The sequence below is a fragment of the Oncorhynchus kisutch genome, linkage group LG23 (assembly GCF_002021735.2).
Source record: "Oncorhynchus kisutch isolate 150728-3 linkage group LG23, Okis_V2, whole genome shotgun sequence".
In the NCBI taxonomy this organism is placed as follows: Eukaryota; Metazoa; Chordata; class Actinopteri; order Salmoniformes; family Salmonidae; genus Oncorhynchus; species Oncorhynchus kisutch.
Window position 1 is genome coordinate 42,225,672 of NC_034196.2, and position 25,957 is coordinate 42,251,628.

General features: G+C 48.6%; 1 protein-coding gene across 4 annotated transcripts in view; it reads right to left on the reverse strand.

Annotated features, from left to right (window-relative positions):
* mapkap1 (MAPK associated protein 1) overlaps nt 1–25,957 on the reverse strand; it is a 142,963-nt gene that overhangs the window by 69,090 nt on the left and 47,916 nt on the right. For all 4 annotated transcript variants that reach the window (XM_031802452.1, XM_031802453.1, XM_031802454.1 and 1 more), the window contains 2 exons: nt 22,327–22,503; nt 9,009–9,118 (listed from right to left, as the gene is read on the reverse strand). In XM_031802452.1, coding sequence (XP_031658312.1) covers nt 9,009–9,118; nt 22,327–22,503 — 287 coding nt within the window. The remainder of the gene's footprint in view (nt 1–9,008; nt 9,119–22,326; nt 22,504–25,957) is intronic.

A 25,957-nucleotide genomic window follows, 5' to 3' on the forward strand; every position in this document is an offset into this window, starting at 1 on the left:
TGTACAACTAACAGACTCATTCTGTTCAGAACGACCCAGGGTATAACACCATGTCATCTGGTAACTGTACAACTAACAGACTCATTCTGTTCAGAACGACCCAGGGTATGAAGCCATGTCATCTGGTAACTGTACAACTAACAGACTCATTCTGTTCTGAACGACCCAGGGTATAACACCATGTCATCTGGTAACTACAACTAACAGACTCATTCTGTTCAGAACGACCCAGGGTATGAAGCCATGTCATCTGGTAACTGTACAACTAACAGACTCATTCTGTTCTGAACGACCCAGGGTATGACACCATGTCATCTGGTAACTGTACAACAAACAGACTCATTCTGTTCTGAACGACCCAGGGTATGAAGCCATGTCATCTGGTAACTGTACAACAGACTCATTCTGTTCAGAACGACCCAGGGTATAACACCATGTCATCTGGTAACTGTACAACTAACAGACTCATTCTGTTCTGAACGACCCAGGGTATGACACCATGTCATCTGGTAACTGTACAACAAACAGACTCATTCTGTTCTGAACGACCCAGGGTATGAAGCCATGTCATCTGGTAACTGTACAACAGACTCATTCTGTTCAGAACGACCCAGGGTATGAAGCCATGTCATCTGGTAACTGTACAACAGACTCATTCTGTTCAGAACGACCCAGGGTATGAAGCTATGTCATCTGGTAACTGTACAACAGACTCATTCTGTTCAGAACGACCCAGGGTATGAAGCCATGTCATCTGGTAACTGTACAACTAACAGACTCATTCTGTTCTGAACGACCCAGGGTATAACGCCATGTCATCTGGTAACTGTACAACTAACAGACTCATTCTGTTCAGAACGACCCAGGGTATGAAGCCATGTCATCTGGTAACTGTACAACTAACAGACTCATTCTGTTCTGAACGACCCAGGGTATAACACCATGTCATCTGGTAACTACAACTAACAGACTCATTCTGTCCAGAACGACCCAGGGTATAACACCATGTCATCTGGTAACTGTACAACTAACAGACTCATTCTGTTCTGAACGACCCAGGGTATGACAACCTTGTCATCTGGTAACTGTACAACAAACAGACTCATTCTGTTCTGAACGACCCAGGGTATGAAGCCATGTCATCTGGTAACTGTACAACAGACTCATTCTGTTCAGAACGACCCAGGGTATGAAGCTATGTCATCTGGTAACTGTACAACAGACTCATTCTGTTCAGAACGACCCAGGGTATGAAGCCATGTCATCTGGTAACTGTACAACTAACAGACTCATTCTGTTCAGAACGACCCAGGGTATAACACCATGTCATCTGGTAACTGTACAACTAACAGACTCATTCTGTTCAGAATGACCCAGGGTATGAAGCCATGTCATCTGGTAACTGTACAACTAACAGACTCATTCTGTTCTGAACGACCCAGGGTATGAAGCCATGTCATCTGGTAACTGTACAACAGACTCATTCTGTTCAGAACGACCCAGGGTATAACACCATGTCATCTGGTAACTGTACAACTAACAGACTCATTCTGTTCTGAACGACCCAGGGTATGACACCATGTCATCTGGTAACTGTACAACAAACAGACTCATTCTGTTCTGAACGACCCAGGGTATGAAGCCATGTCATCTGGTAACTGTACAACAGACTCATTCTGTTCAGAACGACCCAGGGTATGAAGCCATGTCATCTGGTAACTGTACAACAGACTCATTCTGTTCAGAACGACCCAGGGTATGAAGCCATGTCATCTGGTAACTGTACAACAGACTCATTCTGTTCAGAACGACCCAGGGTATGAAGCCACGTCATCTGGTAACTGTACAACTAACAGACTCATTCTGTGCAGAACAACCCAGGGTATGAAGCCATGTCATCTGGTAACTGTACAACTAACAGACTCATTCTGTTCAGAACGACCCAGGGTATGAAGCCATGTCATCTGGTAACTGTACAACTAACAGACTCATTCTGTTCTGAACGACCCAGGGTATGAAGCCATGTCATCTGGTAACTGTACAACTAACAGACTCATTCTGTTCAGTACGACCCAGGGTATAACACCATGTCATCTGGTAACTGTACAACAGACTCATTCTGTTCTGAACGACCCAGGGTATGAAGCTATGTCATTTGGTAACTGTACAACTAACAGACTCATTCTGTTCAGAACGACCCAGGGTATAACACCATGTCATCTGGTAACTGTACAACTAACAGACTCATTCTGTTCAGAACGACCCAGGGTATAACACCATGTCATCTGGTAACTGTACAACTAACAGACTCATTCTGTTCAGAACGACCCAGGGTATGAAGCCATGTCATCTGGTAACTGTACAACTAACAGACTCATTCTGTTCTGAACGACCCAGGGTATAACACCATGTCATCTGGTAACTACAACTAACAGACTCATTCTGTTCAGAACAACCCAGGGTATGAAGCCATGTCATCTGGTAACTGTACAACTAACAGACTCATTCTGTTCTGAACGACCCAGGGTATGACACCATGTCATCTGGTAACTGTACAACAAACAGACTCATTCTGTTCTGAACGACCCAGGGTATGAAGCCATGTCATCTGGTAACTGTACAACAGACTCATTCTGTTCTGAACGACCCAGGGTATGACACCATGTCATCTGGTAACTGTACAACAAACAGACTCATTCTGTTCTGAGCGACCCAGGGTATGAAGCCATGTCATCTGGTAACTGTACAACAGACTCATTCTGTTCAGAACGACCCAGGGTATGAAGCCATGTCATCTGGTAACTGTACAACAGATTCATTCTGTTCAGAACGACCCAGGGTATGAAGCTATGTCATCTGGTAACTGTACAACAGACTCATTCTGTTCAGAACGACCCAGGGTATGAAGCCATGTCATCTGGTAACTGTACAACTAACAGACTCATTCTGTTCTGAACGACCCAGGGTATAACACCATGTCATCTGGTAACTGTACAACTAACAGACTCATTCTGTTCAGAACGACCCAGGGTATGAAGCCATGTCATCTGGTAACTGTACAACTAACAGACTCATTCTGTTCTGAACGACCCAGGGTATAACACCATGTCATCTGGTAACTACAACTAACAGACTCATTCTGTTCAGAACGACCCAGGGTATGAAGCCATGTCATCTGGTAACTGTACAACTAACAGACTCATTCTGTTCTGAACGACCCAGGGTATGAAGCCATGTCATCTGGTAACTGTACATCAAACAGACTCATTCTGTTCTGAACGACCCAGGGTATGAAGCCATGTCATCTGGTAACTGTACAACAGACTCATTCTGTTCAGAACGACCCAGGGTATAACACCATGTCATCTGGTAACTGTACAACTAACAGACTCATTCTGTTCTGAACGACCCAGGGTATGAAGCCATGTCATCTGGTAACTGTACAACTAACAGACTCATTCTGTCCAGAACGACCCAGGGTATAACACCATGTCATCTGGTAACTGTACAACTAACAGACTCATTCTGTTCTGAACGACCCAGGGTATGACAACCTTGTCATCTGGTAACTGTACAACAAACAGACTCATTCTGTTCTGAACGACCCAGGGTATGAAGCCATGTCATCTGGTAACTGTACAACAGACTCATTCTGTTCAGAACGACCCAGGGTATGAAGCTATGTCATCTGGTAACTGTACAACAGACTCATTCTGTTCAGAACGACCCAGGGTATGAAGCCATGTCATCTGGTAACTGTACAACTAACAGACTCATTCTGTTCAGAACGACCCAGGGTATAACACCATGTCATCTGGTAACTGTACAACTAACAGACTCATTCTGTTCAGAATGACCCAGGGTATGAAGCCATGTCATCTGGTAACTGTACAACTAACAGACTCATTCTGTTCTGAACGACCCAGGGTATGAAGCCATGTCATCTGGTAACTGTACAACAGACTCATTCTGCTCTGAACGACCCAGGGTATGACACCATGTCATCTGGTAACTGTACAACAAACAGACTCATTCTGTTCTGAACGACCCAGGGTATGAAGCCATGTCATCTGGTAACTGTACAACAGACTCATTCTGTTCAGAACGACCCAGGGTATGAAGCCATGTCATCTGGTAACTGTACAACAGACTCATTCTGTTCAGAACGACCCAGGGTATGAAGCCATGTCATCTGGTAACTGTACAACAGACTCATTCTGTTCAGAACGACCCAGGGTATGAAGCCATGTCATCTGGTAACTGTACAACTAACAGACTCATTCTGTTCAGAACAACCCAGGGTATGAAGCCATGTCATCTGGTAACTGTACAACTAACAGACTCATTCTGTTCTGAACGACCCAGGGTATGACACCATGTCATCTGGTAACTGTACAACAAACAGACTCATTCTGTTCTGAACGACCCAGGGTATGAAGCCATGTCATCTGGTAACTGTACAACAAACAGACTCATTCTGTTCTGAACGACCCAGGGTATGAAGCCATGTCATCTGGTAACTGTACAACAGACTCATTCTGTTCAGAACGACCCAGGGTATAACACCATGTCATCTGGTAACTGTACAACTAACAGACTCATTCTGTTCTGAACGACCCAGGGTATGACACCATGTCATCTGGTAACTGTACAACAAACAGACTCATTCTGTTCTGAACGACCCAGGGTATGACACCATGTCATCTGGTAACTGTACAACAGACTCATTCTGTTCAGAACGACCCAGGGTATGAAGCCATGTCATCTGGTAACTGTACAACAGACTCATTCTGTTCAGAACGACCCAGGGTATGAAGCTATGTCATCTGGTAACTGTACAACAGACTCATTCTGTTCAGAACGACCCAGGGTATGAAGCCATGTCATCTGGTAACTGTACAACTAACAGACTCATTCTGTTCAGAACGACCCAGGGTATAACACCATGTCATCTGGTAACTGTACAACTAACAGACTCATTCTGTTCAGAATTACCCAGGGTATGAAGCCATGTCATCTGGTAACTGTACAACTAACAGACTCATTCTGTTCTGAACGACCCAGGGTACGAAGCCATGTCATCTGGTAACTGTACAACAGACTCATTCTGTTCAGAACGACCCAGGGTATAACACCATGTCATCTGGTAACTGTACAACTAACAGACTCATTCTGTTCTGAACGACCCAGGGTATGACACCATGTCATCTGGTAACTGTACAACAAACAGACTCATTCTGTTCTGAACGACCCAGGGTATGAAGCCATGTCATCTGGTAACTGTACAACAGACTCATTCTGTTCAGAACGACCCAGGGTATGAAGCCATGTCATCTGGTAACTGTACAACTAACAGACTCATTCTGTTCAGAACGACCCAGGGTATGAAGCCATGTCATCTGGTAACTGTACATCAAACAGACTCATTCTGTTCAGAACGACCCAGGGTATCACACCATGTCATCTGGTAACTGTACAACTAACAGACTCATTCTGTTCAGTACGACCCAGGGTATGAAGCCATGTCATCTGGTAACTGTACAACTAACAGACTCATTCTGTTCAGAACGACCCAGGGTATGAAGCCATGTCATCTGGTAACTGTACAACTAACAGACTCATTCTGTTCTGAACGACCCAGGGTATGAAGCCATGTCATCTGGTAACTGTACAACTAACACTCATTCTGTTCAGTACGACCCAGGGTATAACACCATGTCATCTGGTAACTGTACAACGGACTCATTCTGTTCTGAACGACCCAGGGTATGAAGCTATGTCATCTGGTAACTGTACAACTAACAGACCCATTCTGTTCAGAACGACCCAGGGTATAACACCATGTCATCTGGTAACTGTACATCAAACAGACTCATTCTGTTCAGAACGACCCAGGGTATGAAGCCATGTCATCTGGTAACTGTACAACTAACAGACTCATTCTGTTCTGAACGACCCAGGGTATGACACCATGTCATCTGGTAACTGTACAACTAACATAGTGATCATAAACGTTGAACTATATAATCCATCAGTTTTATGAGATGGAAATGTGAAGTGCACATTTGGACTCACAGGTGTTTGGTTTGTTTGTATGACATCAAAGCGATATTTATTATAATCTTCAACATCTCATCTTTCAAAATACATATAGAGACGCCTAATTTACAGCATTTCCCTCCCTCAGACAACAAAACATTTGCCAAAGTTGCCTAATTATCAGGTGAGTTCGGGTCAACTGCTTGGTCCCACAGTGCTCAAGTTCAGAACTTCTTTCAGTCAAACCCCCATACAGAGCTGTGAAGAGCAGAGCCTGAACTCTGGCGTCATTTATAGCAGGCTACTGTACAGCCACTGCGTTCCAATTTTGGTGATTTATCAGTGACCAAATCTGCCATTTCCAACCTGTATACGAATACGAGTCTAAAGGATAGATGTTTTCAGACGGGTATATGGAATTGGTGTGATATCCAGACATCAAACCTCTGATGGGGTCTTAGGACTTGACATTTCTAAAGGGTGGAGTTTTTTTTTAAATGAAAGAGGGTTTGAAGGTGTTAACATTTGTACTACCACAATACTTATGGACAGAGGTGGCCGACACAAGGAAGTTGTGTTGCAAAAACAGAATTTCACTCTCCATATTTGAGGTCCAAATTCTAACACAAACAGATTGGTTCATAATCAACAACAACAACAAAAAAATCGAAATAAACAAAAATCAATGTAGAAATGTTACAGCAAAATGCTCTTCTACTTTTTAGAAGCAGGGCGCTGAAATGAAAGATTCAGTCATCAGCAAAGCACATCCACTTCAACTCACTTAGCAAAGCATGTCCCGAGAACAGTGGTTCATTCAATTTTCATGTAGTTAAATGGAACTCTGCTTTTAGTAGCCAGAGGCTATGCATACTATCACATTCCTAAAGAAGGCTTTTAGCACAAATTGCATTTATAATAGGATATAAGTTCAAGACACAAACTACTTCTTCTTTTAACTTCTACTAATAGCTGTGTAGCACTGCATTTTGGGATACATTTTTTTTTTCTTTTTTCTCCAATTCGGTCCAATCTGAGAAGACAAAGACAACAAGATGGTTGTCTTGGTGCAAGGACATTGTACACGATATTCCCAAGAAAAATGAAAAAACAAACACTACAGCAAATAGGGGAAGGATCAAGCCACTGGCAAGGTTAGTGTTGTGGAGAGGTTAGCTCCGTTTGAGGGAGCTAGTTAGGGGATTGCTAATGTCTTCATCACTCTAGGCCCTGGTAGACAGTAGGCTGAGGTCTCAAGCAATAGAAAAGAAAATAGGCAGGCATGCCATGGCCTTGTCCAGTCTAAGGGGATCGTTCGCCATCATCACCATCATCATCATCATCATCAAACATTGTCTTCAGTGGTTGTGACAGCAAACCACGGAGGATGGAGGAGGTCATTAGAACGGGGGGTGGGGGGGGGGGCACGCTGGTGATCAGGTGGGGGCAGATAAAAAAGGGACAGCCAGTTGTAGTACAAGCCGGAGGGGGGGGGGGGGGGGGGGGGGGGGGGGGGTCAACGAGAGAATAGACCTCTTGCCTTCCACACCTCTCTCCACTCAGTAGGTGGGCTGCCCTCTCCACTCAGTATGTGGGCTGCTCTCTCCACTCAGTAGGTGGGCTGCTCTCTCCACTCAGTAGGTGGGCTGCTCTCTCCACTCAGTATGTGGGCTGCTCTCTCCACTCAGTAGGTGGGCTGCTCTCTCCACTCAGTAGGTGGGCTGCTCTCTCCACTCAGTAGGTGGGCTGCTCTCTCCACTCAGTAGGTGGGCTGCTCTCTCCACTCAGTAGGTGGGCTGCTCTCTCCACTCAGTAGGTGGGCTGCTCTCTCCACTCAGTAGGTGGGCTGCTCTCTCCACTCAGTATGTGGGCTGCTCTCTCCACTCAGTAGGTGGGCTGCTCTCTCCACTCAGTAGGTGGGCTGCTCTCTCCACTCAGTATGTGGGCTGCTCTCTCCACTCAGTAGGTGGGCTGCTCTCTCCACTCAGTAGGTGGGCTGCTCTCTCCACTCAGTAGGTGGGCTGATCTCTCCACTCAGTAGGTGGAACAGCTCTCTCCACTCAGTATGTGGGCTGCTCTCTCCACTCAGTAGGTGGAACAGCTCTCTCCACTCAGTATGTGGGCTGCTCTCTCCACTCAGTAGGTGGGCTGCTCTCTCCACTCAGTAGGTGGAGCTGATCTCTCCACTCAGTAGGTGGGCTACTCTCTCCACTCAGTAGGTGGAACTGCTCTCTCCACTCAGTAGGTGGGCTGCCCTCTCCACTCAGTAGGTGGGCTGCTCTCTCCACTCAGTAGGTGGGCTGCTCTCTCCACTCAGTATGTGGGCTGCTCTCTCCACTCAGTAGGTGGGCTGCTCTCTCCACTCAGTAGGTGGGCTGCTCTCTCCACTCAGTAGGTGGGCTGCTCTCTCCACTCAGTAGGTGGGCTGCTCTCTCCACTCAGTAGGTGGGCTGCTCCCTCCACTCAGTATGTGGGCTGCTCTCTCCACTCCGTTGCTTCCCGACATGATCCCTTTCAGGCCTTTATCACTGGTTGGGAGGCGGGGGGGGGGGGGGGTTGAGAGAGAGCGCCAGCCCCACCCCGTGCCGCCCCAGCTTAATCTGTGTCCTGGCGTTGGGAGAGGCGATCGGTTCCGTCTGACTTTTGTATTAAAACCTCAGTTGCTATCAGATCCCCAGGTGATCTGGGCATGACAAATTAAACACTGTGTGGCAGCGCTATCAGAGATCGTACCCTGATGGTTTTTCTGGAGGGGTGGGGGTTGTGGAAATGCTTTGTGTGAAGACAGCAACACAATAAGGGGAGGGCAGACGCAAATTCAAGTACACACACTTGTGCATGCACGCGCACACTCAAATATATGAAGCACACTACTTACGAACACATGTTACTTTCATTGTTTGGGTGCTTCACAATGGGGTTAATAGGATTTTCATAAGCATGTAATAAAGCATCTACGCCACCCATACCAGAGCCTTTCTGAGAGCCTTTCCTCTTCTTCAGTGCCTTCTGCAGGATCTCCTTCATGGTCACCTTCAGGCTGTCCACTGGGATGAGAGAAAAACCATGGACAGCATTTCTGTAGGGAAAAAAAACAGGAGAGAGAGAGAGAGAGAGAGACGGAGTGGGAGAGAGAGAGAGAGAGAGTGGGACAGAGAGAGAGAGAGAGAGAGAGGGACAGAGAGAGAGAGATGGAGGGGGAGAGAGAGTGGGACAGAGAGAGAGAGATGGAGGGGGAGAGAGAGTGGGACAGAGAGAGAGAGATGGAGGGGGAGAGAGAGTGGGACAGAGAGAGAGAGAGACAGAGACCGAGGGGGAGAGAGAGAGAGACCGAGAGAGAGAGAGATCGAGAGAGAGAGATCGAGAGAGAGAGATCGAGAGAGAGAGAGAGACAGAGAGAGACGGAGAGAGAGAGACAGAGACGGAAGGGGAGAGAGAGAGACAGAGACGGAGGGGGAGAGAGAGAGAGAGACGGAGGGGGAGAGAGAGAGAGGGGAGGGGGAGAGAGAGAGAGAGACGGAGGGGGAGAGAGAGAGAGGGGGGAGAGAGAGAGGGGGGAGGGGGAGAGAGAGAGAGAGGGGGGGAGAGAGAGAGAGGGGAGGGGGAGAGAGAGAGAGAGAGAGAGACGGAGGGGGAGAGAGAGAGAGGGGGGAGGACAAAAGAGAGAGAGAGGGGGAGGGGAAAGAGAGAGAGGGGGGAGGGGAGAGAGAGAGAGAGATGGAGGGGGAGAGAGAGAGAGGGGGGGAGAGAGAGAGAGACGGAGGGGGAGGGAGAGAGAGGGGGGGGGGAGAGAGAGTGGGACAGAGAGAGAGAGAGAGAGAGGGGAGAGAAAGTGGGAAAGAGAGAGAGATGGAGGGGGAGAGAGAGTGGGACAGAGAGAGAGAGAGACAGAGAGAGACAGAGAGAGAGAGAGAGACAGAGACCGAGGGGGAGAGAGAGAGAGACCGAGAGAGAGAGAGAGAGAGAGAGAGAGAGAGAGAGAGAGAGACAGAGAGAGAGACGGAGGGGGAGAGAGAGAGAGAAGAGAGAGAGAGAGACGGAGGGGGAGAGAGAGAGAGGGAGGGGGAGAGAGAGAGAGAGACGGAGGGGGAGAGAGAGAGAGGGGGGGAGGGGAAAGAGAGAGAGGGGGGAGGGGAGAGAGAGAGAGAGATGGAGGGGAGAGAGAGGGGGGAGAGAGAGAGAGAGAGACGGAGGGGGAAGGAGAGTGGGACAGAGAGAGTGACAGAGGGGGAGGGGGAGAGAGACAAGCGAGGGGGAGAGAGACAGAGACAGAGGGGGAGAGAGACAAAGAGAGGGGGGAGAGAGACAGGGACAGAGGGGGAGAGACAGGGACAGAGGGGGAGAGAGAGGGAGGTAGAGAGAGGTGGAGGGAAAGAGGGGCAGGGGGAGAGAGAGGGAGGTGGAGAGAGGGGGAGGGGGGAGAGAGAGGGAGGTGGAGAGAGGGGGAGGTGGAGAGAGGGGGAGGGGAGAGAGAGGGAGGTGGAGAGAGGGGAGGAGGGGGAGAGAGAGGGAGGTGGGGAGAGAGGGGGAGGGGAGAGAGAGGGAGGTGGAGAGAGGGGGAGGGGGAAGAGAGGGGGAGAGAGGGGGAGAGAGGGGGAGGGGGAGAGAGAGGGAGGTGGAGAGAGGGGAGGGGGAGAGAGAGGGAGGTGGAGAGAGGGGGAGAGAGAGTGAGGGGGAGAGAGGGGGAGGGGGAGAGAGAGGGAGGTAGAGAGAGGGGGAGGGGGAGAGAGAGGAGGTGGAGAGAGGGGGAGGGGGAGAGAGAGGGAGGTGGAGAGAGGGGAGGTGGAGAGAGGGGGAGAGAGGGGGAGGTGGAGAGAGGGGGAGAGAGAGTGAGGTGGAGAGAGGGGGAGGGGGAGAGAAAGTGAGATATTAGTTATATAAGTGAAGAAATAATACATCTGCAGACACAGTGACAACAAAGCGCCCGCCTCAGCAGAAGTGAAACAAATATCAGTAGGCTCTCTCCAGTTGACTCTGGGACACAAACACCTGATTCGTTATCCTAAAAGCGTCACGTCGCATTTATCGGATTGTTAGGGCCAATAGCACACTTATTTACTAGGACCGCTTGGAGCACTTCATTTTAGGCACTTTCAAAAGATAGGAGCGCTATTTATGATGCCATTAAAGCAGGCGAGTGGGAAGCGGTCTCACAAAACAGTTTAGTCAAAAGAAAGCCCTTGTTCTATTGGATAAGGCCTCCGCAGATTTGTTTTTCCACTATCCATCAATCATGCAGATGCCATGTCATAACCCAATAACACATGAGGGTATTACGTCATAACAATCACAGTAGTAAATTCAGGAAGGTTAACCTGCTACTGTTCTGAGTGAATCGGAATGCGTCACCTTCCTAAACGTAAATGATGAAGTGGAAACGATGCAAAGGAAAGATTTAAAGTCGTATAAAGTCATTATAAAACAAGTGCACAAAGTTAGACTAACAAAATGGAACACGGAAAACTAGACAACATTAAGGCTCCAGAGTGGAGCAGAGGTCTAAGGCACTGCATCTCAGTGGGCCCCCGAGTGGAGCAGAGGTCTAAGACACTGCATCTCAGTGTGCTCCCGAGTGGAGCAGCGGTCTAAGGCACTGCATCTAAGTAGGCTCCAGAGTGGAGCAGAGGTCTAAGACACTGCATCTCAGTGGGCTCCAGAGTGGAGCAGAGGTCTAAGACACTGCATCTCAGTGTGCTCCCTAGTGGAGCAGAGGTCTAAGACACTGCATCTCAGTGTGCTCCCGAGTGGAGCAGCGGTCTAAGGCACTGCATATCAGTGGGCCCCCGAGTGGAGCAGAGGTCTAAGGCACTGCATCTCAGTGGGCTCCAGAGTGGAGCAGAGGTCTAAGACACTGCATCTCAGTGTGCTCCCGAGTGGAGCAGCGGTCTAAGGCACTGCATATCAGTGCTAGAGGCGTCACTACAGACGCTGGTTCGATCCTGGTCTGTATCACAACTGGTTGTTATTGGGAGTCTCATAGGGTGGTGCACAATTGGCCCAGCGTTGTCCGTGTTTGGACAGGGTAGGCCATCATTGTAAATAAGAATGTGTTAAGTATTTTATACATTTTTTTTACCCATTTCTCTCCCCAATTTCGTGGTTTCCAATTGGTAGTTACAGTCTTGTTCCATCGCTGCAACTCCATTACGGACTCGGGTGAAGGACGAGAGCCGCGAGTCCTCCGAAACACGACTCCGCCAAGCCGCACTGCTTCTTGACACAATGCCTGCTTAAACCGGGAGCCAGTCGCACCAATGTGTCGGAGGAAACGCCGTACACCTGGCGACCATGCGCCCGGGCCGCCACAGAGTGAATGCGCCCGGCCCGCCACAGGAGTCGTTAGAGCGCGATGGGAGAAGGACATCCCGGACGGCCAAACCCTCTCCTAAACTGGACAACGCTGGGCCAATTGTGCGCTGCCCCATGGGTCTCCAGGTCGCGGCCAGCTGTGAGAGATGTATCCATCTGTCCTGGTTTCAGTCAGGTCTGGACAGAACAGTCCATCCGTCCTGGATTCAATCAGGTCTAGACAGAACAGTCCATACGCCCAGGTTTCAGACAGGTCTGGACAGAACAGTCCCCTGCTATCTGCCTGGGCCTGTCCTCTTCCTAAGGTTGAGCCTTCCAACTTCAGCAACTGGCTGGCTGGCCTTGGTTGTGTGGTCAGAGGTCTTCTTGCTGACCACAGTCCAGCCGTCAGGAAGTCTCCCCTTCTCACCTTGGCCCTCTTCCTTCCCCACTTGTCCATGTCATCTTATTTATTGTGATTTAAAAAATAAATAGGGTCCTTGACGTACCTCACCCTAGCAGGGATGGGGCCAGGCCCAGAGTGGCACGTACTGAACCCTCACAGCTCCATGTACTGAGACAAGAGATCCATTCCTATTCACACCATGCCAAACTTTAATTCACTTCACACTCCATAGACTCAGCATCCCTCACACTGCTTTACTCCACAACCAGGGCAACGATTCAGAGCCAAGCTTGAAGCTTGGGTTTAGCCTAGCCACCAGATGAAGCGATTAAAGGGTCCAGCTAGCCACTAGTCAAAGCAATTAAAAGGGCCCAGTTAGCCTAGCCAGTGTAGCCAGCCAAGCCACCAGACAAAGCGCTTAAAGGGCCCAGCTAGCCTAGCCACCAGACGAAGCGCTTAAAGTGCCCAGCTAGCCTAGCCTAGCCACTAGACGAAGCGCTTAAAGTGCCCAGCTAGGCTAGCCTAGCCACCAGACCAGGCGCTTAAAGTGCCCAGCTAGCCTAGCCTTGCCACCAGATCAAATCAAATTTAGCTTGTCACATGCGGCGAATATGGAGCGTTTACAGGGCCCAGCTAGCCTAGCCTAGCCACAACTAACATGGGGTGAACAGCTACAGCGATTGTTATCAATCCAATAGCATAAACAGTGAGACAGACCTTCCCAGCAGCTCCAAATTTATTTACATAAGACAACACTGCTCATTGTTTTACAACAGAAATACTGCACCAAACACCTTTTTAGATGTAAAATTGATCAACTAAAACATCCTCAGCAAAAACATAAATAAATTACAGATTATTATCTTAGATTAATTCTGGGGATTTTAAGAAGCGAAATCGGCTCATGGGGTACAAACATTAACCAAATGCTGACTCAGTCAGGAAACACACTTCCAAGACTGAAATCTCGTATTTCTAATGAGCAACAGAAAAACAGACATGCCAATCAGCGTGTTCTGTGGCTCTTTAAAGGGTCCAGCTAGTCTAGCCATCAGACGGAGTGCTTAAAGAGGCCCTATGGGGGAATCAGTGGATAAAGAGCAGGCTTTTTGGGCCCAGGCCCAATGGTAATATACAGGAGTGCATGTCTGTAAAGCAGAACCAGGGGGGCTCTGTGATTTAAGCTATAACACACACACACACACACATTTACCAACACACACACACTTTAACACTTGTATACACAAACAAGGCCCCAGAAAGACACACACACAGCCTGAGTCTCTGGCCATCATCGAGTGCCAACTTCTCCCTGGCAGAGGCAGCCTCTCCAAACCCGATTAGCAATTCAAATGAATAGGAGCTCCTTAAAAAGCTCTCTCCGATAAATTAACACAACAAACTGATTAGAGTACAGTCCCTGGGCACAACACAGAAAAAAATGCTTTAACTGGGAGAAAACTGCTCTAACTGGGGGCGCCGGAGGAGATGGCAGCCGTTTTACGGGCTCTTAACCAATTGTGCTAATGTGTGGGGTTTTTTCGCGTTATTTGTCAATTATTTGGTGCAATAATGTTTCTGCCATCATCTCTTATGACATAAAATAGCTTCTGGATATCAAGACAGCGATTACCCGCCTCGTACTGGACAAAGATTTTGTTCTTTAACGAGTCGGACACCCGTCAAGGCCCTCATCCTCGTCATTCGCAGGAGAAAGAGATGGAGATATCAGGGAAGTAGTTTGGGGTGCCTTGTAAGGATCCGACAGTGAGTTGGTAATCTGCCTCTAACATCAGTCCTATTAGCCAACGTACAATCATTGGATAACAAAATAGATTAACTACAATCACGAATATCCTACCATCGGGACATTAAAAACGAATATCTTATGTTTCTACGAGTCTTGGCTGAACGACAACATGGATAACATACAGCTGGCGGGGTTTACGCTGCATCAGCAAGATAGAACAGCCGCCTCCGGTAAGATGAGGGGTGGCGGTCTGGGTCTATTTGTAAACAACAGCTGGTGCACGAAATCTAATATTAAGGAAGTCTCGAGGTATTGCTCACCTGAGGTAGAGTATCTCATGATAAGCTGTAGACCACACTATTTATCAAGAGAGTTTTCATCAATGATTTTTCAAAGCTGTCTATTTACCACCACAAACCGATGCTGGCACTAAGACGGCGCTCCTAGTGGCCGGGGATTTTAATGCAGGGAAACTTAAATCCATTTTATCTAATTTCTACCAGCATGTTAAATGTGCAACCAGAAGAAGAAAAAAAAACTCTAGACCACCTTTACTCCACACACAGACGCGTACAAAGCTCTCCCTCGCCCTCCATTTGGCAAATCTGACCGTAATTATATCCTCCTGATTCCTGCTTACAAGTCAAAATACAAGCAGGAAGCACCAGTGACTAGGTCTTTAAAAAAAGTGGTCAGATGAAGATGCTAAGTTCCGGGATTCTTCCGATGGCATTGAGGAGTACAATATATCAGTCACTGGCTTCATCAATAAGCTCATCGATGACGTCGTCCCCACAGTGTCTGCACGTACAGACCCCAAACCAGAAGCCATGGATTACAGGCAACATCCGCACTGAGCTAAAGGGAGCGGGACTCAAACCCGGACGCTTATAAGAAATCCCGCCTGTTTGATAGACGAACTATCAAACAGGCAAAGTGTCAATACAGGACTAAGATTGAATCGTACGACACCGGCTCCGACGCTTGCATGCAAACGATTACAGACAACAAGGAAGCACAACAACTGCGAGCAGCCCAGTGTCACAAGCCTACCAGACGAGCTAAACTACTTATATGCTCGCTTCGAGGTAAGCAAAACTGAAGCATGCATGAGAGCATCAGCTGTTCCAGACAACTGTGTGATCACGCTCTCCGTAGCCGATGTAAGACCTTAAGACAGGTTAACATTTGTATTTATTATGGATCCCCATTAGCTGCTGCCAAAGCAGCAGCTACTCTTTCTGGGGTCCAGCGAAATTAGGGCAGTTTAGATTTTTTTTTTCAAAATTACAGTACATTCACAGCACACTGTGTGCCCTCAGGCCCCAACTCCACCACTACCACATATCTACAGTACTAAATCCATATGTATGTAGTATAGTGTGTATGTTATCGTGTGTGTGTGTGAGAATGTGTATGGGCCTGTTTGTGTTGCTTCACAGTCCCCACTGTTCCATAAGGTGTTTTTTAATCTGTTTTTTTTGCGTCAGTTACTTGATGTGGAATAGAGTTCCAAGTAGTCATGGCTCTATATAGCACTGTGTGCCTCCCATAGTCTGTTCTGGACTTGGGGACTGTGAAGAGACCTCTTGTGGCATATGCATGGGTGTCCGAGCTGTGTGCCAGTAGTATAGACAGACAGCTCGGTGCATTCAACATATCAATACCTCTCATAAATAAAAGTAGTGATGAAGTCAATCTCTCCTCCACTTTCAGCCAGGAGAGATTGACATGCATATTATTAATATTAGCTCTCTGTGTACATCCAAGGGCCAGCCGTGCTGCCTTGTTCTGAGCCAATTGCAATTTTCCTAAGTCCTTTTTTGTGGCATCTGACCAAATGACTGAACAGTAGTCAAGCTGCGACAAAACTAGGGTCTGTAGGACCTGCAATGTTGATAGTGTTGTTCAGAAGGTAGAAACTAGGGTCTGTAGGACCTGCAATGTTGATAGTGTTGTTCAGAAGGTAGAAACTAGGGTCTGTAGGACCTGCCTTGTTGATAGTGTTGTTAAGAAGGTAGAAACTAGGGTCTGTAGGACCTGCCTTGTTGATAGTGAGCATCGCGTTATTATAGACAGACTTCTCCCTATCTTAGCTACTACTGTATGTTTTGACCATGACAGTTTACAATCCAGGGTTCTCCAAGCAGTTTAGTCATCTCAACTTCTCAACTCAATTTCCACATGATTTATTACAAGATTTAGTTAAGGTTTAGGGTTTAGTGAATGTTTTATCCCAAATACAATGCTTTGAGTTTTAGAAATATTTAGGTCTAACTTATTCCTTGCCACCCATTCTGAAACTAACTGCAGCACTTTGTTAAGTGTTGCAGTCATTTCAGTCGCTGTAGTAGCTGAAGTGTATAGTGTTGAGTCATCCGCATACATAGACACTCTGGCCTTACTCAAAGTCAGTGGCATGTCGTTAGTAAAAATTGAAAAAAGGTGCCCAAACGGCTACCCTGGGGAATTCCTGGTTCTAACTGGATTATATTTGAGAGGCTCCATTAAAAAACACCCTCTGTGTTCTGTTAGACAAGTACCTCTTTATCCACATTATAGCAGGGGGTGTAAAGCCATAACACATATGTTTTAGCAGGGGGTGTAAAGCCATAACACATATGTTTTAGCAGGGGGTGTAAAGCCATAACACATATGTTTTAGCAGGGGGTGTAAAGCCATAACACATATGTTTTAGCAGGGGGTGTAAAGCCATAACACATATGTTTTAGCAGGGGGTGTAAAGCCATAACACATATGTTTTAGCAGGGGGTGTAAAGCCATAACACATATGTTTTAGCAGGGGGTGTAAAGCCATAACACATATGTTTTAGCAGGGGGTGTAAAGCCATAACACATATGTTTTAGCAGGGGGTGTAAAGCCATAACACATATGTTTTAGCAGGGGGTGTAAAGCCATAACACATATGTTTTAGCAGGGGGTGTAAAGCCATAACACATATGTTTTAGCAGGGGGTGTAAAGCCATAACACATATGTTTTAGCAGGGGGTGTAAAGCCATAACACATATGTTTTTACAACAGCAGACTATGATCGATAATCTCAAAAGCTGCACTGACGTCTAACAAGACAGCCCCCACAATCATTTCATCATCAATTTCTCTCAGCCAATCATCAGTCATTTGTGTAAGTGCTGTGCTTGTGTGATGTGCTTGTCACAAGGCCGCGGGGCCAGACGGATTACCAGGACATGAACTCAGAGCACGCGGTGACCAACTGGCAAATGTCTTCCCTGACATTTTCAACCTGTCCCTGACCTGAGTCTGTAATACCAACAAAGTCCCTGTGCCCAAGAACACTAAGGTAACCTGCCTAAATAACTACAGCACTAACGTCTGTAGCCAAGAAGTGCTTTGAAAGACTGGTCATGGCTCACATCAACACCATTATCCCAGAAAGCCTAGACCCACTCCAATTTGCATACTGCCCCAACAGATCCACAGATTATGCAGTCTCTATTGCACTCCACACTGCCCTTTCCCACCTGGACAAAAGGAACACCAACGTGAGAATGCTGTTCATTGACTACAGCTCAGCGTTCAACACCACAGTGCCTTCAAAGCTCATCACAAAGGTAAGGACACTGGGACTAAACCCCTCCCTCTGCAACTGGATCCTAGACTTCCTGACGGGTCGCCCCCAGGTGGTAAGGTTAGGTAACAACATCACCAACAAACTATGATGGTCCAAACACACCAAGACAGTCGTGAAGAGGGCACGACAAAGCCTATTCCCCCTCAAAAGTTTGCTCCAAGTCCTCATATCCTCAAAACGTTCAACAGCTGGGGGAACTGCTCCAACTGGGGGGTAAACTGTTCCAACTGGGGGTAAACTGTTCCAACTGGGGGGTAAACTGTTCCAACTGGGGGTAAACTGTTCCAACTGGGGGTAAACTGTTCCAACTGGGGGTAAACTGTTCCAACTGGGGGGTAAACTGTTCCAACTGGGGGTAAACTGTTCCAACTGGGGGGGTAAACTGTTCCAACTGGGGGGGTAAACTGTTCCAACTGGGGGGGGTAAACTGTTCCAACTGGGGGGGTAAACTGTTCCAACTGGGGGGTAAACTGTTCCAACTGGGGGGGTAAACTGTTCCAACTGGGGGGGTAAACTGTTCCAACTGGGGGGGTAAACTGTTCCAACTGGGGGGGTAAACTGTTCCAACTGGGGGGGGTAAACTGTTCCAACTGGGGGGGGGTAAACTGTTCCAACTGGGGGGGTAAACTGTTCCAACTGGGGGGGTACACTGTTCCAACTGGGGGGTAAACTGTTCCAACTGGGGTGTAAACTGTTCCAACTGGGGGGTAAACTGTTCCAACTGGGGGGTAAACTGCTCCAACTGGGGGGTAAACTGCTCCAACTGGGGGGTAAACTGTTCCAACTGGGGGGGGTAAACTGTTCCAACTGGGGGGGTACACTGTTCCAACTGGGGGGTAAACTGTTCCAACTGGGGTGTAAACTGTTCCAACTGGGGGGTAAACTGTTCCAACTGGGGGGTAAACTGTTCCAACTGGGGGGTAAACTGTTCCAACTGGGGGGTAAACTGTTCCAACTGGGGGGTAAACTGTTCCAACTGGGGGGGTAAACTGTTCCAACTGGGGGGGTAAACTGTTCCAACTGGGGGGGTAAACTGTTCCAACTGGGGGGTAAACTGTTCCAACTGGGGGGTAAACTGTTCCAACTGGGGGGTAAACTGTTCCAACTGGGGGGTAAACTGCTCCAACTGGGGGGTAAACTGAACGCTCCAACTGGGGGTAAACTGAACGCTCCAACTGGGGGTAAACTGCTCCAACTGGGGGGTAAACTGCTCCAACTGGGGGGTAAACTGAACGCTCCAACTGAGGGTAAACTGAACGCTGCAACTGGGGGTAAACTGCTCCAACTGGGGGTAAACTACTGTTCTAACTGAGGGTAAACTGTTCCAACTGAGGGTAAACTGTTCCAACTGAGGGTAAACTGTTCCAACTGAGGGTAAACTGTTCCAACTGAGGGTAAACTGTTCCAACTGAGGGTAAACTGTTCCAACTGAGGGTAAACTGTTCCAACTGAGGGTAAACTGTTCCAACTGAGGGTAAGGAAAACAACAAAAAACAAGATCGTTGATGGAACAATCAGAGAAAGTTGAGGGCAGATCTGAAAATGCCTATTGACATCAGTATTGTTGAGAATGAGGAGGCTAGAGCTAATCTTGGATTGGTTAAACTTGATTTCAAAAACATCCATTCAAAGTTTATAGACATTTTCAAAGGCAAGTTCGATGCTCTCCTCTTTAACCGTCAATGAACAGTATGGTAAGGGCTGACCCAAATTCTCCACAAACCAAAGCAAATCACTCCTTCCACAGCCTTTAATAAATACCTGAAATTGATTCCAAAGAACCAAGAGAGACGTTTTCCATGTACTTGACAGAGGAAAAGATGACCACATGTCGGGCTGAGGTTGTGTCACTTCAGCTGGTTTAATACTCACACAGAGATTAACATCTCCTAGACCCACTCTCACAGAGATATTAACATCTCCTAGACCCATTCTCACACAGAGATTAACATCTCCTAGACCCACTCTCACAGAGATATTAACATCTCCTAGACCCATTCTCACACAGAGATTAACATCTCCTAGACCCACTCTCACAGAGAGATTAACATCTCCTAGACCCATTCTCACAGAGAGATTAACATCTCCTAGACCCACTCTCACAGAGAGATTAACATCTCCTAGACCCACTCTCACAGAGAGATTAACATCTCCTAGACCCACTCTCACAGAGAGATTAACATCTCCTAGACCCATTCTCACAGAGAGATTAACATCTCCTAGACCCACTCTCACAGAGAGATTAACATCTCCTAGACCCACTCTCACAGAGAGATTAACATCTCCTAGACCCACTCTCACAGAGAGATTAACATATTTTATCACACAGAGATTAAAACACAACAACGCATCTAGAAAATTATGTCAGAGCATATCGCCTGACAATTCAGAAACAAAATCTACCTTGATAACTAAAGCCTGATATAATCATGTCATACAACTGACTAGCCAATTCATTTATCCAATTCAATAAACAAAGTGTTCCTCGGGAGGAGGGAGAGAAACGGGAGACTGGTTTCCATACAGGGTAAAAAGGGGGACTGGTTTCCAGACAGGGTAAAAAGGGGGACTGGTTTCCAGACAGGGTAAAAAGGGGGACTGGTTTCCAGACAGGGTAAAAAGGGGGACTGGTTTCCAGACAGGGTAAAAAGGGGGACTGGTTTCCAGACAGGGTAAAAAGGGGGACTGGTTTCCAGACAGGGTAAAAAGGGGGACTGGTTTCCAAACAGGGTAAAAAGGGGGACTGGTTTCCAGACAGGGTAAAAAAAGGGGGACTGGTTTCCAGACAGGGTAAAAAGGGGGACTGGTTTCCATACAGGGTAAAAAGGGGGACTGGTTTCCAGACAGGGTAAAAAGGGGGACTGGTTTCCAGACAGGGTAAAAAGGGGGACTGGTTTCCAGACAGGGTAAAAAGGGGGACTGGTTTCCAGACAGGGTCCTGTGCCAAAAAGGAAACCGAGTCAGAGGTGAAATATGTAGAGCGTAATACAACGTACAACACGAGTTTACAGCTTGACATCTGGACTTGAATCATTGCGATCGCTGTGATGAATATTCTGGAAAATAAAGGGTGGTGGGAGGAGGAGGAGGAGACTTGGTGATGGGGATGTGGTTGTTTCCTATCCTGGATTTGCGACTGACGAAATACACATTTCTCATTGGGTAGTAGGAAGGTTCTTTTTTTTAAACATTTTTTTATGATTGGCTTTCACTTTTTCATTTTGGCAAGGCTTTCAGAATTCTTAGGCCTTTACACTTTTCCTCTGCTGAAAAACAGAGCCGAAGAGGAGAGGGAAAAAAAAGAAAGGTATGTGAAAGTGAAAAGCTTTTGAAATTGAAAACGGCCTATAATTATAAACTGGAGGAAATGCATAATCAGAATCTGATTGCTCGTTTTAATCAGACTGTCATTACGGACTGGTTATCGGACGGACGAAGCCCTGTATTTGGACGCTGCTTACAAATTGCTTGACAAATGGTCTTATGAGAAAAAATACATATTGGATAAATAATATGTCCATCCGGGGTAACAGCATTTCATCATCACCATGTATGTGGCTCTTGGTTACGGGGCATAATAACTGTGTGCGTGCGTGTGTGTGTCCAAATGTTTTTGTGTGCACAATCAATCAGTGAAGGTTTGACAGGTGGAATCTACAGATCAACTGTATTACAAAGCCTGGCTAAAATCTCATATTGTTCTGTTTTTTGTGTTTAACAGCTAATATGGAGGCCACATGTTCCCTTATAACGTTCCCTTGGCCAGCAGTTTGCTTTGCTCCAAGAAAAGCACCATGTGAACTGCATGCTGTTTGAGTGGAAATCGACCCTAAAAGGATTGCCTTGTACTGTTTTCCTTCTTCCCCCTTAACAATCTTAACTCAGTCTCAAGATTTAAAAAAAAGTAGGTGTTGAAATCTATGGATGTCAAATCTAGGGATGAAAACAGTTGAATATTTTTTTATATATTAATTAAATTGACATTCACGTCATCAGCAGCCGGGGAGTAGTTGTTGTTTGGGGTTAACTGCCTTGCTCAAGGGCAGAACGGCACATATTCTACTTTGTCGGCTTGGGGATTCGAACCTGCGATCTTTCAGTTACTGGCTCAACTCTCTTAACCGCAAGGCTACACGCCCTGAATCCAGAACCCTAGCGCTGCTAGCGCTATGCTCTCCCAGCTGAGCCAAAGGAAGGACGATGTTATGGTTGCTTTATAAGGACTTACATTCGTACAAAGAGGGACTGCTTGGCGGCCAGGCCGGGGGACGAGTACTTCTCGACCAGGGCCAGAGTGCTGAAACCAAACTTGTGGATGGGCTCATTGGAGTCCAAAGGGGGGAAGTCTGTGTCCACCTCCCCGTCATCCTCTGCTATGTGGAGGCAGTATGCATTCACGTTCTCACTGGAGGAGAGAGAGAGAGAGAAAAAACAGGGGGGGAAGGATAGGAGAGAGAGGCAGAGGGTTGAGAGAGAAAGAGGGAGGATGTGAAAGAAAGAGAAACAGAGAAATATAGAGACAGAAAAGAGAACAAAAAACAGGATATGAGAGGGAGGTAGGAGGGAGGTAGGAGGGAGGTAGGAGGGAGGATGAGAGGGAGGTAGGAGGGAGGTAGGAGGGAGGATGAGAGGGAGGTAGGAGGGAGGATGAGAGGGAGGTAGGAGGAGGAGAGGGAGGTAGGAGGGAGGTAGGAGGGAGGATGAGAGGGAGGTAGGAGGATGAGAGGGAGGTAGGAGGGAGGTAGGAGGGAGGATGAGAGGGAGGTAGGAGGGAGGTAGGATGAGAGGGAGGTAGGAGGATGAGAGGGAGGTAGGAGGGAGGTAGGAGGGAGGATGAGAGGGAGGGAGGTAGGAGGGAGGTAGGAGGGAGGATGAGAGGGAGGTAGGAGGGAGGTAGGAGGGAGGTAGGAGGATGAGAGGGAGGTAGGAGGGAGGTAGGAGGGAGGTAGGAGGATGAGAGGGAGGTAGGAGGGAGGTAGGAGGATGAGAGGGAGGTAGGAGGGAGGTAGGAGGGAGGTAGGAGGGACAGAAACAGGGAGGATGAGAGGGAGGTAGGAGGGAGGGAGGAGGGAGGTAGGAGGATGAGAGGGAGGTAGGAGGGAGGTAGGAGGATGAGAGGGAGGTAGGAGGGACAGAAACAGGGAGGATGAGAGGGAGGTAGGAGGGACAGAAACAGGGAGGATGAGAGGGAGGTAGGAGGGACAGAAACAGGGAGGATGAGAGGGAGGTAGGAGGAACAGAAACAGGGAGGATGAGAGGGAGGTAGGAGGGACAGAAACAGGGAGGATGAGAGTGAGGTAGGAGGGACAGAAACAGGGAGGATGAGAGGGAGGTAGGAGGGACAGAAACAGGGAGGATGAGAGGGAGGGAGGTAGGAGGGACAGAAACAGGGAGGATGAGAGGGAGGTAGGAGGATGAGAGGGAGGAAGGAGGGATAGAAACAGAGAGGATGAGAGGGAGGTAGGAGGGACAGAAACAGGGAGGAAGAGAGAAAAAGGGAGTGACAATATTTAATATTTGTTACATCAGTGAAAAAAGAATAGATCTGCTAGCAAAGTGACCGTGAAGCCAAACTGTTAAAGTGAAATGGAGTTCAGTGCATGCATTTGTGTATGTACTTTTGTGTGTGTGTGTGTGCACACACTTTAAAACAGTCCACACAATCCTGTCAGCAACACCAGGGTCCCTCGAGACCCTGGTTCGAACCCAGGCTGTATCACAACTGGCCGTGATTGGGAGTACCACAGGGCACAATTGGCACAGCGGCGTTTGGCCGGTGTAGGGTGTAATTGTAAATATGAATTTGTTCTTAACTGACTTGCCTAGTTAAATAAAGGTTAAATAAATAAATAGAAAATGTTATAAAAAACAAAAACAATTGAGTGCCCACCCCCTAGTCCCCTCTCCACCCCCTAGTCTCCTTTCTCCACCCCACTCCACCCCCTAGTCTCTTCTCTCCGCCCCACTCCACCCCATAGTACCCTCTCCACCCCCACTCCACCCCTAGTCTCCTCTCCATCCCCTAGTCCCCTCTCCACCCCCTAGTCCCCTCTCTCCGCCCCACTCCACCCCCTAGTCTCTTCTCTCCGCCCCACTCCACCCCCTAGTCTCCATTCTCCGCCCCACTCCACCCCCTATTCTCCCCTCTCCACCCCAACTCCACCCCCTAGTCCCCTCTTTTCGCCGACTAAAGAGTCCCCACACTCTTCCCCCACCCCCTAAAGAGTCCCCACACTCTGCCCCCACCCCCTAAAGAGTCCCCACACTCTGCCCTACCCCCTAAAGAGTCTCCACACTCTGCCCTACCCCCTAAAGAGTCCCCACACTCTGCCCCCTCCCCCTAAAGAGTCCCCACACTCTGCCCTACCCCCTAAAGAGTCCCCACACTCTGCCCCACCCCCTAAAGAGTCCCCACACTCTTCCCCCACCCCCTAAAGAGTCCCCACACTCTGCCCTACCCCCTAAAGAGTCCCCACACTCTGCCCTACCCACTAGAGTCCCCACACTCTGCCCTACCCCCATAAAGAGTCCCCTCTTTCTGCCCCCACCCCCTAAAGAGTCCCCACACTCTGCCCTACCCCCTAAAGAGTCCCCACACTCTGCCCTACCCCCTAAAGAGTCCCCAAACTCTGCCCTACCCCCTAAAGAGTCCCCACACTCTGCCCTACCCCCTAAAGAGTCCCCACACTCTGCCCCCGCCCCCTAAAGAGTCCCCACACTCTGCCCTACCCCCTAAAGAGTCCCCACACTCTGCCCTACCCCCTAAAGAGTCCCCACACTCTGCCCCCACCCCCTAAAGAGTCCCCACACTCTTCCCCCACCCCCTAAAGAGTCCCCACACTCTGCCCTACCCCCATAAAGAGTCCCCACACTCTGCCCTACCCCCTAAAGAGTCCCCTCTCTCTGCCCTACCCCCTAAAGAGTCCCCTCTCTCTGCCCTACCCCCTAAAGAGTCCCCACACTCTGCCCTACTCCCTAAAGAGTCCCCACACTCTGCCCTACCCCCATAAAGAGTCCCCACACTCTGCCCTACCCCCTAAAGAGTCCCCACACTCTGCCCTACCCCCTAAAGTGTCCCCACACTCTGCCCTACCCCCATAAAGAGTCCCCACACTCTGCCCTACCCCCTACAGAGTCCCCTCTCTCTGCCCTACCCCCTAAAGAGTCCCCACACTCTGCCCTACTCCCTAAAGAGTCCCCACACTCTGCCCTACCCCCATAAAGAGTCCCCACACTCTGCCCTACCCCCTAAAGAGTCCCCACACTCTGCCCTACCCCCTAAAGAGTCCCCTCTCTCTGCCCTACCCCCTAAAGAGTCCCCACACTCTGCCCTACTCCCTAAAGAGTCCCCACACTCTGCCCTACCCCCATAAAGAGTCCCCACACTCTGCCCTACCCCCTAAAGAGTCCCCACACTCTGCCATACCCCCATAAAGAGTCCCCACACTCTGCCCTACCCCATAAAGAGTCCCCACACTCTGCCCTACCCCCTAAAGAGTGCCCACACTCTGCCCTACCCCCTAAAGAGTCCCCACACTCTGCCCTACCCCCATAAAGAGTCCCCACACTCTGCCCTACCCCCCTAAAGAGTCCCCACTCTGCCCCCACCCCCTAAAGAGTCCCCTCTCTCTGCCCCCACCCCCTAAAGAGTCCCCTCTCTCTGCCCCCACCCCCTAAAGAGTCCCCACACTCTGCCCTACCCCCTAAAGAGTCCCCACACTCTGCCCTACCCCCATAAAGAGTCCCCACACTCTGCCCTACCCCCTAAAGAGTCCCCACACTCTGCCCTACCCCCTAAAGTCCCCACACTCTGCCCTACCCCCTAAAGTCCCCACACTCTGCCCTACCTCCTAAAGAGT